The sequence below is a fragment of the Mya arenaria genome, chromosome 11 (genome assembly GCF_026914265.1).
Source record: "Mya arenaria isolate MELC-2E11 chromosome 11, ASM2691426v1".
In the NCBI taxonomy this organism is placed as follows: domain Eukaryota; kingdom Metazoa; phylum Mollusca; class Bivalvia; order Myida; family Myidae; genus Mya; species Mya arenaria.
The window spans coordinates 22,353,169-22,368,587 of NC_069132.1; the positions used below are offsets into that span (position 1 = coordinate 22,353,169).

At 35.9% G+C, this 15,419-nt stretch overlaps 1 protein-coding gene across 1 annotated transcript; it reads right to left on the bottom strand.

The window, feature by feature from the left end:
* Nucleotides 1-8,943: 8,943 nt before the first annotated feature.
* LOC128209679 (uncharacterized) lies at nucleotides 8,944-11,506 on the bottom strand. Its single transcript, XM_052913824.1, has 5 exons — nucleotides 11,278-11,506; nucleotides 10,458-10,580; nucleotides 10,115-10,232; nucleotides 9,776-9,908; nucleotides 8,944-9,406 (listed from the first exon to the last, which is right to left on the bottom strand). Coding segments are annotated over exons 2-5 (435 nt in total). The 5' UTR covers nucleotides 10,460-10,580; nucleotides 11,278-11,506; the 3' UTR covers nucleotides 8,944-9,224.
* Between the last annotated feature and the right edge of the window lie 3,913 nt (nucleotides 11,507-15,419).

Here is a 15,419-nt window from a genome sequence, read left to right on the forward strand (position 1 = left end):
AAGGTCGTTTCTAAAGTGTTCAGCGCTCAAATCCATCTTACTTTTTGTAATTGTATTCATGAATATAATAAGGAACAGCTTTTGTAAATACCTGATCCTATATTTGTATCTATTTTAAGCTATGGATTTTTACTTCAAGGTCACACGCTCATTGTTATGGTTTGATGTTATGTATATTTTTTATCCATGTCGAAAAGTAGCTCATTGGGCTAATGCTGTCTTGTTATCATTTACCCGACTTTAAATAAAAAAAATATTGCATCTTGTATATTTGTGGTAATATTGAAGGTAAAGCTAATTGATTTGAAGTGAGATTCATTGAAAAAGATATGTATTTGTGTAAATCTTAGTTTAATAAAAGTCCATAAAATTATCAATGATTTAATTCATAGATTTTTCGCACATTTGAGAAAATTATCAACACATATTATTTAACTTTTTATTATAAATACACATTATGACCAGTACCTAAGCATTGTTATGTTAGCTGGTCAAAGGTCAAAGTCGTGGTGACCTTAAGCTGAAAATCCGATTTCGTTCATTAACTGGAAAATGCTTATATCCACGTAACTTGGTAACTGATTTAATGCAACTCGATCCTTTCAGTCTTGTTACAAAAACATTCGCGACATCTTGGATGCTTTGCATCAAAACTAGTCGTGCATACCTTTTAATTGTTGACATCAAGACATCAGTTAGGAGCGGACTTCGTGGAAAGCAATTCTGTTAAGGGATTTGCCCCTCTAGGTTTTAGATTTTGAAAAAGTTATAAAAAATAACATGACTGACTGCACGCTCTCTTCCTTGTCAACAAAAGTCAATTTCGCTGGGGTAGAACTGCTTTACAATAGTCGGGTATCAGATTTTCACCTTAGTGCAATAATGTAATTACTGCAACTGCGCAGTAGTCTGCATGTACTTGTTTTCGCTAAACGTACTCTTAATACATTGAATGATATTTTAAGCCTAATTTTGAGTCATGAGTGTATCGTATTACATGCAAAAAAATCTCTATTCTTCATGTAAGAAAAAGAATAGCTATTTTTAAGTTTTATTCATTTATCATTTATGTATGATATCTATTTATCTGAACCCCTTCAAGTGGAAGCCTTTCATGAACGTGGCACTTTTTCAACCTGTATCTTTGCAACAAAAGACAGGTCTTTAAACGTTTGGTGTGAGATAAATAAAAATTCAACTCGAATATTTTAAAGGCATCCCTTAATTGATTAAGCTCGACTTTTATCATGTTTTTTTTTCAAGAAACAGTCGTATCCAAGTGAGACAGAATTCGTAAGGCCATACCAAAATAAAGGAGAAAACAAACATAGTGCCTTTGATAAATAAACTTTACTCTTTTCGCAACAAATGCCCTCGGTAGAAAAGAATTATCAATAAATCATCTTTTACATGTCTTACATCTAGACTATTAAACTTCTCTTAATCTACAAAAATAGTGGTTGTTTCAGTCAGCCATCATGACATTTACTGCTTGTTTTAGGTATTGGTAACATCATGAAGGCAGAAAACCTACCCGCCGAATGATGTTTATTTTTTCATGACCGAAAATTACTGATTACTGATTAACATGCGCGTATTGACACTGGTAACATGTGTATGTTGTAAAGAAATGCTGACTATATTAAGATTGAAACCCTGGTAAAGTAGATCGCAAAACGACGAGGCCTTCGCCTGATGCACCCCCACCTGAACGTTCGAATTGTATGCATGATATTTCATCAACCAGTTCTTTGTGATACTTGCAACTAAATGTCAATCTTAATTGTTTTAAGGCATTTAAGAAAACAAAAATGTGTTCAAGTGTACGATAGCGGTAAATTTCACCTTGTCAACAACAAAAGCAACTTATTCATTCGTTTTGATTTAAACAGTATATATTCATATGTTGTTAATAGAACAGCATGTTAAAACATATACGGGGTAAATGATTGAAGATATAGCTTAGAGATAATATTAAGACTTCTCTCCTTGAAGTGACAATATCAGTTAAATTCAATACATACTCATGTATAACACACATAAAGTTTGATTGATATACCTTTAACCGCTTCCTGAATAATGAATTGATGGAAACTATTTACTACTGATATTATAAACAAGATTGTAACCTGAATAACTGAATGCGCTTGAATATTAAATGATAGGTGAGTGCTAAAAGATTGACTGCGATCTATAATCGTCTCAAAAGGTAGAAATACCGTGTTTTCTGCATCTTTCTTGCAAATTACACTCGGTATCCTTCATAAAAATCACTGATTTATTCATCTGATTTGATATATTATAACAAATGTATTAATTGTGGTAAATCGTATTTGCCAGTAAAAGTGCATAAAAAGAATATGTCAGTGTACCAGCTTTCATTCCTACACATGCGCTGATAATGTCTGCCAATGTGCCTGTGCATCAGTTTTCATTGCTACACATGCGCTGATGTCTGCCAATGTGCCAGTGTATCAGTTTTCATTGCTACACATGCGCTTATAATGTCTGCCAATGTGCCTGTGTATCAGTTTTCATTGCTACACATGCGCTTATAATGTCTGCCAATGTGCCTGTGTATCAGTTTTCATTGCTACACATGCGCTTATAATGTCTGCCAATGTGCCTGTGTATCAGGTTTCATTGCTACACATGCACTGTTCATGTCTGCCAATGTGCCTGTGTATCAGTTTTCATTGCTACACATGGGCTTATAATGTCTGCCAATGTGCCTGTGTACCAGGTTTCATTGCTACACATGCACTGTTCATGTCTGCCAATGTGCCAGTGTATCAGTTTTCATTGCTACACATGCGCTGATGTCTGCCAATGTGCCTGTGTATCAGTTTTCATTGCTACACATGCGCTGATAATGTCTGCCAATGTGCCTGTGTATCAGTTTTCATTGCTACACATGCGCGTATCATGTCTGCCAATGTGCCTGTGTACCATATTTCATTCCTACACATGCGCTTATAATGTCTGCCAATGTGCCTGTGTATCAGTTTTCATTGCTACACATGCGCTTATAATGTTTGCCAATGTGCCTGTGTATCAGGTTTCATTGCTACACATGCGCTTATAATGTTTGCCAATGTGCCTGTGTATCAGGTTTCATTGCTACACATGCGCTTATAATGTTTGCCAATGTGCCTGTGTACCAGGTTTCATTGCTACACATGCGCTTATAATGTTTGCCAATGTGCCTGTGTACCAGGTTTCATTGCTACACATGCGCTTATAATGTTTGCCAATGTGCCTGTGTATCAGTTTTCATTGCTACACATGCGCTTATAATGTTTGCCAATGTGCCTGTGTACCAGGTTTCATTGCTACACATGCGCTTATAATGTTTGCCAATGTGCCTGTGTACCAGGTTTCATTGCTACACATGCGCTTATAATGTTTGCCAATGTGCCTGTGTATCAGTTTTCATTGCTACACATGCGCTTATAATGTTTGCCAATGTGCCTGTGTATCAGGTTTCATTGCTACACATGCGCTTATAATGTTTGCCAATGTGCCTGTGTACCAGGTTTCATTGCTACACATGCGCTTATAATGTTTGCCAATGTGCCTGTGTACCAGGTTTCATTGCTACACATGCGCTTATAATGTTTGCCAATGTGCCTGTGTATCAGTTTTCATTGCTACACATGCGCTTATAATGTTTGCCAATGTGCCTGTGTATCAGGTTTCATTGCTACACATGCGCTTATAATGTCTGCCAATGTGCCTGTGTATCAGTTTTCATTGCTACACATGCGCTTATAATGTCTGCCAATGTGCCTGTGTATCAGGTTTCATTGCTACACATGCGCTTATAATGTTTGCCAATGTGCCTGTGTACCAGGTTTCATTGCTACACATGCGCTTATAATGTTTGCCAATGTGCCTGTGTATCAGTTTTCATTGCTACACATGCGCTTATAATGTTTGCCAATGTGCCTGTGTATCAGTTTTCATTGCTACACATGCGCTTATAATGTTTGCCAATGTGCCTGTGTACCAGGTTTCATTGCTACACATGCGCTTATAATGTTTGCCAATGTGCCTGTGTACCAGGTTTCATTGCTACACATGCGCTTATAATGTCTGTCAATGTGCCTGTGTATCAGTTTTCATTGCTACACATGCGCTTATAATGTTTGCCAATGTGCCTGTGTACCAGGTTTCATTGCTACACATGCACTGTTCATGTCTGCCAATGTGCCTGTGTATCAGTTTTCATTGCTACACATGCGCTTATAATGTCTGCCAATGTGCCTGTGTACCAGGTTTCATTGCTACACATGCGCTTATAATGTTTGCCAATGTGCCTGTGTACCAGGTTTCATTGCTACACATGCGCTTATAATGTCTGCCAATGTGCCTGTGTATCAGTTTTCATTGCTACACATGCGCTTATAATGTCTGCCAATGTGCCAGTGTATCAGTTTTCATTGCTACACATGGGCTTATAATGTTTGCCAATGTGCCTGTGTATCAGGTTTCATTGCTACACATGCACTGTTCATGTCTGCCAATGTGCCTGTGTATCAGTTTTCATTGCTACACATGCGCTGATAATGTCTGCCAATGTGCCTGTGTATCAGTTTTCATTGCTACACATGCACTGTTCATGTCTGCCAATGTGCCTGTGTATCAGTTTTCATTGCTACACATGCGCTGATAATGTCTGCCAATGTGCCAGTGTATCAGTTTTCATTGCTACACATGCACTGTTCATGATTGCCAATGTGCCAGTGTATCAGTTTTCATTGCTACACATGCACTGTTCATGTCTGCCAATGTGCCTGTGTATCAGTTTTCATTGCTACACATGCACTGTTCATGTCTGCCAATGTGCCAGTGTATCAGTTTTCATTGCTACACATGCGCTGATGTCTGCCAATGTGCCTGTGTATCAGTTTTCATTGCTACACATGCGCTGATAATGTCTGCCAATGTGCCTGTGTATCAGTTTTCATTGCTACACATGCGCTTATAATGTTTGCCAATGTGCCTGTGTATCAGGTTTCATTGCTACACATGCGCTTATAATGTCTGCCAATGTGCCTGTGTATCAGGTTTCATTGCTACACATGCGCTTATAATGTCTGCCAATGTGCTCGTGTATCAGTTTTCATTGCTACACATGCGCTGATAATGTCTGCCAATGTGCCTGTGTATCAGGTTTCATTGCTACACATGCACTGTTCATGTCTGCCAATGTGCCTGTGTACCATATTTCATTCCTACACATGGGCTTTAAATGTCTGCAAATGTGCCTGTGTATCAGGTTTCATTCCTACACATGCGAATATTATGGCTGCCAATGTGCCTGTGTATCAGGTTTCATTACTACACATGCGCTTATAATGTCTGCCAAGGTGCCTGTGTACCAGGTTTACTGCACACATGTGACACACCACTATGTAGTCTGATACTTCGGTGCATCTAAACACATACTATGTAATCAGAAAAATCTAATACTACTGACTCCGGTACACGTATAGTACATACTATGTCGTCTGATAAATCTAATACTACGGTACATATTACATTTATATACAGAATGTTGCATCAGTTGAACCTTTTATCAGCTGCACATGCGCGTGACCTATGCATGAAAGTGCCATTAAATGGGCCGATTGTTCAGATTTTTGTAGATGTTGATGACGTCATTGTGGAATTACTAGCAAATCGTCAACAATCCTGGTAGTATTCTTTCTATTGTTTACTATTGCCCGATAAAATTCCATTAAAAAGCAATAGCGCAACGAACAATTCTTTTCTCATTGTATGCAAAATAACGCAATACTAAAAGTATCTTCGTTTAAAGGGTGAGGAATCACGTGACTTTAAAGGAGTTCTCTTATTAATCACCACGGGTCACAACCAATGTAAACAAAGAAGTAAGTTAATTTCTAAATAACTTTTTTGACGGAAAATAAATGAAATATTTCTTAGCCTGTAAAAAAATAATGCTATTTTCTGCTTCTTCACGAGTGGAAAATTTTAGATTTGCTTCTATTTTAATGATGTTGGCCAATGATTTGATCATTTCAATGCAAGCACATCCAAAGTCCTCAGCGGCGTCACTGTTTTCCTTCATGTCTCGGCAGTCCACTTTTAGACGGTATGCGTTTTTTACACATGCAGTACATATATGACATGGCTGAAGAAACAACAACATCATACCACAAAGTTACTGGAATAATTTCTAGCATTTCTTCAAGGCAATAAATGGGCTATTTAACAGTGATGGTGGAATTCTGAAAATTCTTACAAACCCACAGACAACCAACCGAATAGTTAACTCATCCGGCTGCAACCAACATTGTCTTAACGCGTTTTATATTCAACAGTTTATTAAAAGCTGCACTCTCACAGATTGAACGTTTTGGCAACCTTTTTAATTGTTTGTCTCGGAACATGCCAATTTTTGCGAAAATCCATGCAAACCAGTTATATAAGACTGCTGATAAAAAATAAGATTTTTTATTCAAGTTAAAAAATTGTGCTTTGCACATTTTTCTTAAACCGTTAATAAGGAAAATCTACAAATCTGATTTTTTTTGTAAGCTATCCTTTATCAATGGTTTGCAGATATTTACGCACAAATTTGCTCTTTCCAAAACAAAAAAATAAAAAAAAGTTGTAAAAATAGTATATCTGTGAGAGTGCAGCTTTAAGAAAAAGAACAAAGCAAAATAGTATGCTGAGTAAGCGGTGTTTTACCCCCTCTGAATAGCTTCTATGTATGATTGCTATTTCATCGTTACAGCTCTAACAAACAGAGGCAGATAGCCAAAAAAGGAACATTCTCATATTGAAATAAGTCAGCTAGAATGTGCAGTACGACTTGATTGGCAACTTCCAATTATTTTCCAAATTAACTGCAAAAACATATAACAGGCAAGCAGATCACATGTACATAAAAAGTCTCCTTCATTACATTAATGCATGCATGTAAACGATTCTTGGTGAATTGTGGGGCTGGGGAAAACAGAATTTGATAAAAAGAAGAAATGCCAAAAAGCCTGACCTTTTTCGCAAGTGGCCTGAATAACCATTTGTGTTGCAGAGGGCGCGCAAGGTAGTAGAAATATCAACCAAACCATCACTGTGGTTTGATGCAACTGGCAAAGATCACATTTAAACCATGCATTATAAACGAATTTTCAAAGATATACCATTTAATGGAAATAATACTTTTTTTAAATGCTTGAGCTTGTTATAATGGTATTCATTGAAATATTAAATGTTGTATTAAAGATTCTAATTGTATGTCATATTATAAGATTTTCAATGTAACTCCTCATTAAACAGGGTGAACCTCTATCTCCATAAATGTTTATTAATTATTAAATTAAATTATTCACATCATAAATTACTATAAAGATTTTAACAACTTTACTGAATTTACCCTACGTTTGATGTCAAAATTCATTTAACCTTTTGCTGATGTGAAGTGCTAGCTATATAGTATAGTAATAACTTTATACTTTTCATCAATATTCATGCAAATGGGGTTTGAAGATTAGTGAGAATAAAACCTAAGTTAGTATGTACAAGTGTACCTTTAGATTGTCTCTTAATTGCGTAAATATTGAGATTGTCAATGAATTTTGTTATTGAGGTTTAAAGATTAATTACACTGGGAACATGTAAAAAGCACGAACTAACAAAGTTGATTCTCACTATAGCAATGCTTGTTTTAGTTGAGTTATTTTGCGGAGCTATTGTACCTACAGACATAATTTGATGTGATAAAATATCGTTTCCCCGAATGACATTTTTCAGCCCAACTCATCTATTTCTTTAACCATGGCAATATGCTCTGATACATTGCATTTTAGGTTAAGCTTATAAACCTTATATGGTCAGAATGCTTTTGACGTTTTCTTTAATTGCGATATGTTTTGAGTGTGTTTGATTTATTGTCACGTTCTCTCGTTTAGAAATTTGATGGAACATGATACATGCGCCTTGAACGCGATCTCGGTTGAATTTAGGCTACTGCAACCACAACCCTGATGTAAAGACTTTAAACCTACATGTCAATACGGTATTACATTCGTACAATATTTACTTATACAGTTCATTCTTCCGGATTTGTTTTAGTTTAGTGTTTTGTTAATCTTTGGCGTTTGCAGATCGTAAGTGACATTGTCTCCAATTGTTTGATTAGGACGAATATGCTTGTTGAAAAGTGTCTTTACTGCACTTCTGTCACTTAAACAATTTTATTAAACCCGTATGTTACTCGCTGCATATAGACATAAGTACTTTGATATGATAGACATGCGGAAAATGCAATGCCATTTGTCTCATATCCGTTCATTGTGAAACGTTTGGTAAGTATTGTTATAGAAGACGGTATTTATGATGACACCAATTTGTTTTCCATATAAATATTATAAAATATTCGAAACTACAATAACAATATTCATATGAAAAACTACAAAAACAAGTCCATGTTGAAAGGTTAAAAATGAGCCTCGCTCAATGACACTGGGCCGAAGTTAAAACACAAAACAACATCACACACATCCACAACTACACACAACATATATAGTGTATACCCCAAGTGGTGATTTATCAAGGGCTGTTGTGATACGGCCTTGGACCGGTCAGCAAAATGAAATGTACAATTAATTGTAGCATATGTTATAAAATGTTTCAATATGAAAGTATTAATCAAAAGTAATAAACGGAACTGAATCGTGCTTTGACCTCCGAACGTAAAATAATAATTGCTAGTTCATATATTATTTTGACCTGTAAAATCTAAAGTAATCGGGGTTTTTCTTCATTTATTTGTTTGCATTTTCCTTTGAAATTAACGAGGGGACACGTTTTCAACTCGTTTTTATGAAAAAAGGAATCCTTTAAGAAAAGACGCTTGGCTCCAATGAGTCGTCAATGCACTTAGGTACAAGTATGCAGAAAAACTACTTTTCATATACGCATTTATTGCAATGATTGTATCAATACAGAATAGTTTTGCATATTTTTATGTGTACGTATGCATAAAGTTAATACACAATTATTCTATTGTAGGAAACTTAAAACATGATTAAATCAACATGAGCAATATTATAGCACGTATTTTATACAGTTACAAGTCAGTCATAAACATCAATAGCAAATTGAAAAAGAGTCGATTGAACTTCAACTTAACATCCTGAACACCTATATCCATTGCTTGGGTTTGTATCAGGATGGCACGTATTTTACTAGTATGCGGTGAACCAGCGTTCATAATAGACGAAAAGAAATTGTCCGTTAGAGTTGTAGACATTGAAATATCGTGCCTCCAGTATTCCGGCGACGCCATAATACGTGACCCTATAGTACAAAGACCCGATGTAAACAAGGACGTAGGTTGCTCTCTTCTCTAATCCAGTATCCGCCGACTCTGTAAGGTATGATCATATGTTCATGACCAGACTGTGAATAGCATCATTCATGTTCACTGTCTATTCAATGATTTAGCCTGCACGTAATACAAAACAGAGATTCGACTTGATACAGGTTGGAATCTAAACTAAATTTTGTTGGTGATTTCAGTGTTGAACGAAACAATTGGATAAATAACTTGATCTTGATAACTCGTTCATACTTCTCCAGTATATAGTTACATAAAAATAATTTGAACCTGTTCAAAGTTAAACTTATGCATCCTAGCAAAGTGGACTTATTAATAAATAAATACTGTTGTAATGTTTTTGTTGAAGCTAGATTATGTTCTAGTAAAGGTAATTATAGCTAGCGATATAGAACTTACTTTCCATCCAGAAGATGTCTGTACCCTGGCACATCTTCTGAACGTTGGTTGAGTTGGCCAAGTTGGATGGTACTTTTGTATCTGTGAACCGCCATTGCTGCTTAATTTCCGGCTCTCCCGCGGGTGTTGGCATCTAAAGTGTTATAGCTCAAATTTAATTCTTAAATAAAATAACGTTTATTGAAAATTACGAGTTCGCATATTCGTTGTATTACGGAAAAAATAACTTTATTCTTCGCAGTTTTTAAAACTCCATTTCAAACAAGCGGAAAAAAGGCTGGAGAAAGTTAACACGTAAGAATTCTCTACATGTTTTTCCACGCTAAAATGACCACTGACCTGGCCTTGCTCGGCAAACTGTGTGTCCGGTTTGGGGTCCATCTCGTCAATGTACGCGGCGTAGCAAGGCCCGCGATTTTTTTGTGTTGATGTCCGCGTAATGACGAAAGACAAGGCCCTGGAACATAACGAAGCCTTTATCATTTCTCTTTTAAATATGGTTTAATTGGTTCCTCTGTGACAATATTAGGTCGATACCGTCATTTTCTTTAATAAGTGGAATAATTTTAACCAATTTGCATCTTCACAGACATAGAGGTATTGCTGACGTATAGGCTTAACAACAGGAGTTTAAATTAACTAATTTTACAACTGTTACATCAAGAAATAGGTGTTTACGCACATGTTTGTAGTCGTACACCATGTTCACCGAGTTGGATATGTCAACAAGAACCTCGTCCTGTGTCTGGGTGATCTTCTCCTCCACCTCCCGCCCCTACCCATCCTTGTACGTCCGCCAAACACCCTGAAAGTAAAGATACAATCATGTTCAATTTGCCTGTTGGGGGTGAGTGTGGTCTAGTGGTTAAAGGGTCCGCCCGCCACTAAATGAGTGTGTGTTCGAGTCCACCGGGCATACTTTCTCATGGTCCCTGAGAACGGACACCACTACTGCTTTCTAACAAGGAGAAGAACTCGAGAGGTATTATATAAGATATACAATTTCGATGCAATCGAGCTCAAAAGAAAGTGGTACATGTATTATATAACATAAACTCATTTACCCATTGCTATTGGTACTCAGGAATACCCTGCACAAATAATTTAAAATGTCAACTTTTCTGAAGTTGTTCCTACATGTTCCTAAAATGGCACTGATTACGTTGCATTGCAATAACCAAACATGTAGTTTACACTAATGCATGCTTGGAAGCGGTAACAACCGTCAAAGATAAGGGCAATTTAAACATTAAATATAACATGTGCAAAGTTGCATGTACTTTTGCTGTTTATAAATATGGTTTTAATACCTCGTATGCGTCTTTAGAAATCCTCGTCCCTAGGTAAACAGAGAGCACGACAATGCCGGCAGTTATAACCAGGCCAACGAGCGAAGCAGCCAGGCTCTTTACTAAGCAGCCATAATCGGTGAACGCAAGTGAAGTAGTATATATCCATGTTATTTAATACCAAAAACACATACTGCAAAATATAAAATATACCTCAATCACCATGGCGCAATTCTTCGTTCCTTCCATACCAAATGTTGGTTTCATTTATCAAAGATAATCTCTCCTTTAAGGAATTATGCACACAGAATATGTATTTCTTTCCCTTTTCTTCTTTGTCCTCTTGCTTCGATATCTCGTACCTGAGTCGGTTTGTCCCATCCGTAGATGTAGAGCCCTTATATACCTTTTGGGTTGTTGACAAGACATCAGCTAGGAGTGGACTTCGTGGAAAGAGGAACCTGTTGATCAATTTTGTTTGGGGATTTAGTCCTTAAGGTTGTTGACTTTGAAAGAGTAATGAACAATAACATGACTGAATGCACGTTCTCTTCCTTGTCAACCAATGCCACCTTCAGCCGGGTAGAGCTGCTTTTCAATAGTCGGAAATCAGATTTCTTTCTAATGCAAAACTTTAGTAACTACTTCTATGTTTATATGCAGTTACTGAGTTCTTGTTCTAGGGGAACGTGATATGTCCTTGAACAGTGCATGTTTTCGTTAAACATGCATCAATATATTAAATAACATTGTTCACTTTATTTTGAGACATGGGTATATCGTATAACATGTAAATAAATCAAAATTCTTACTGGATTCGGGTTTTTTAAGTTAGTAAACACGCACATTAAGGAAAAACTCGTTCAATTTAAAATTGCAATAACAAATTCATGGTATAATTGAAAAGTATAACTCAACGAAAACCTTGGTGAATGTTTAATATCAATTCAAATGAATCTTTTAAGTGGCGGCTATTCATGAACATGATTCAACCTGTATCTATGCAACTTTAACGTTTGTTATGAGATAAATTAAAGGTCAACTCCAATATTTCAAAAGCATCCCTTTATCGATTAACCGCGGCTTTTATCATGTTTATTCAAGAAACAGACGTAATCTAGTGAGGCAGAACTCATAAGGCAAATCCAAATTGAATATAGATTTTTCATCAAACCTACCTACCTGTAGGAAAAAGCAAACATAGTGCCTTAAAAAATAAACTGTTATTTTTTCTCAGGAAATGGCCTGGTAGCATTAATTATTAACAAAGCATCATTTACTAATGCGATTCCGTAGAACTAGAATTTTGAACTTCTCCTTCTCTTAAACAATAGTTGCTGAATATGAATTAATGGCGGACAGTATCAGTATCGGTCACGCATTCAAAAGCTGGTATAATAATGTGGAAATACTAAATAAATAAAGTGATTTGTGCAAATAAGATTTGGTAGATAATAATTGTTAGGCTGACTAGTGACAATGAGTCTATTTCGCAGATACTGAATAGGTCGGAGGAAATGGAAAACGAAGAATTGGTCACGACCTATTACGCGTGCTGTCCAAACGCGCAAGAGTAAAACTGTAGATTCACATAATTGCTCTCAGCAAATTAAGGGTATTGTCCCATAGATAGATATAATGAAATATGGAAACTGGTAGATGGAGTACTACATATATTGATAATAGGACGTGTCCCGCGTGTAATATCTTGGAAAAAGAATTAATCTTCCTGTTTGAATGTAGCATGTATATTCAGCATTATCAGACAAAGATATTTTCCTCAATATTATCGCCGACACCCAAGAATGTCTTAATCAATTGAACTATTTATGTCAAAGAATGTGAACATCATTAGAAACCTCGCTGGGTATGCATATAGAGCTTTCGATACAATTAATATTAATTTTTCAACTTATGTTAAGAAACTTATTAGCACTCATATACCTTTATAATACATGTATTTTTGTAAGCACGACATTTACTGTTTGGTTTAGGTTTTGGTAAAATTTGATGAAGACAGAAAATCTACTCGGTGATGCTTAGCTTAAAATAAACTTTTCATGGCCTGAAGGTATTATCACCAGGCTGAATATCTATCAGGGGTCCTGCGATTTTTTGGCAATGTGTCATTTTCGGGTTGTACCGGCTTCGTAAAAAAACTTTTGGAATCTGTATGGCGATCACTCAACTGAACTTGATACAGCCTTCAAACTGATTAACACTAGCCAGGCTTGTTTTGTCTACATGATATAAGAAGATCTGAAACAAACAAAAACGGGGGGGGGGGGGGTAAATGTATTATTTTCATTATCTTATCATTCGGAACATTTTATTCCTTTATTTCTATTTTTATTTCCTCCTCTTTACCATTTTTTAAAACATCTCCCGTGAAAGGAAACCACTCTGGCCTAATGGTTATTTAAATAGCTTTAAAACGGATAGGATGATCTAGATATTTCACCTATGCATTACTCAAGTACTTGAACAAAAGGAATGAACAAATTAAGTGCAGTTGCTAGATTTATCGAGAAAGGGCGGAAACATGCATGTGTTCAATAGCTCTATTATAGAAATTTAAATACATTTTAGCCAGTTTTTTAGTAATTTGTTCGTGAATAAGTAACCTAAGGAAGCAGAGCGCAACGAAGCGCGGCGGTGTCTTATTTATCGGCCAAAAATAAATTCCAGAAGAATGTTTTTGATATTTGCCTCGTTGCAAAATGCGAAGTACAGTGTGTTCTAAAAATGTATACTTTAATTGATAACGAAGTATTCAATTGTTACCCCCCCCCCTCCCCCCCCCCCCCGCTGAATATTGTTTTTGTTGAAAAGATCTATTTCAAATACCAACTTTTTCCAGAATAGATGACAAATACACGGTACCTTAACACGTTTCTATATGTTTCTCAGTTTCCTACGCAAAACTCTCCATAAGCGATCAGCGCCAAAGGAAGTTTTGAATAAAATAACATTAAGCTTCATTGTTTGTTCTGCAAATGTCATTCAAAAGAATAATTTTCAGATTATTCCTTCATAATGTATAGCCTTTTTTATCCTCGTTCAATTTACTCATAAAATAAGGTGTATTTACAAAAACGAATACAATTTTTACATTATTATCAATTAGAATAATTTCTTTCAAACATATGTCAACTTGACATGTCACTTGATATTGAAGTAAATAACACGGGACTATAACAATTTCCTTTATGCTTTTCAATCTCCTACGCAGTAATCTCCCTTGGCGGATAGCGACAAAAAGGAAGTTCTGAAAAACTAACATCATGCTTAATTCTATATAAAGAACCTAATTTTCGGACAATAAAACATTGACAAAAACAATAGGACGATGCAACTTTAACTTAAATTAAAAGGTAAATGAAAAGATTAATTGTTTTAAAAATGAATCTTAGTGATATTATGAAATAAACATAAAATCCATTACAATTATTTTAGTAAAATAACATAAACAAAATGGTACACTACACATGTTTAAAATATAAGTTGTTCTGCACTCAATAATTGAGCATGTTTTATACCAAATTATTATCATTTTTCGTAAGTATATAAATTCTTCCGAGCTTGTAAATAGTATTCTGAGTGAACATTAAGTGAATATATACAATCCAGCAGAAATACTGATGCACTTCACACAGTTTATTAACCATAGTGTTGGAGGAAGAAGTGAGTTTTAAGTGTCTTCTTGAAGGAGTTCAACGTTTTAGATCCTCTGATTTGAGATGGAAGAGAGATCCGCAGTTTTGGGGCCGCATTCATAAAACTTCGTTCTCCAAAGGTGACAGTAGGAATATTCTTTGGAACCACCAATGTAGGCGCATCATTCTTTGATCTTAGATTGCGCCTAGGCTCGAGAACTTCATACAATATCTTCATATACACTGGCGATTGTTCATATAAAGTTTTGAATGTGGTAGTCAGTATTTTGTGTGCAATTCTTTTCTGTACCGGTAGCCAATGCAATTTCCTAAGCGTGGAGTAATATGACTAAAACGAGATGTTCGTGTAATCAGCCGGGCAGCAGTATTCTGTACATTTTGTAATTTCTTGATGTACGTTTTGCTGGTGCCATAGAGTAATCCGTTACAATAATCCATACATGAAGTGACTAGAATTTACAAGAGATTTTGTGGTATTCGATTTCTAGTATTGCCTGATGTGTCCGATCTATCTGAATTTGTGCGTAGCATGATCTGCTTACGGAGTTGGCGTGTTTTTTCATGCTCATTCTATTATCAAACCATGCACCTAGATTTAGCACACATTCTAATGACTTTATTTGCGAGTCCTCTACTTTCACTTTTAGGTCACCTATGTTTGGTGATTGTTTTCACTAG

Bases quoted from the DNA above. Each gene is read 5' to 3' on its own strand.
- LOC128209679 (XM_052913824.1), bottom strand. The intron at 9,909-10,114 runs GTCAGTGGTCAT...ATAACACTTTAG, and splicing joins AGTTTGCCGAGCAAGGCCAG to ATGCCAACACCCGCGGGAGA. The intron at 9,407-9,775 runs GTAAGTTCTATA...CATACCTTACAG, and splicing joins AGACATCTTCTGGATGGAAA to AGTCGGCGGATACTGGATTA.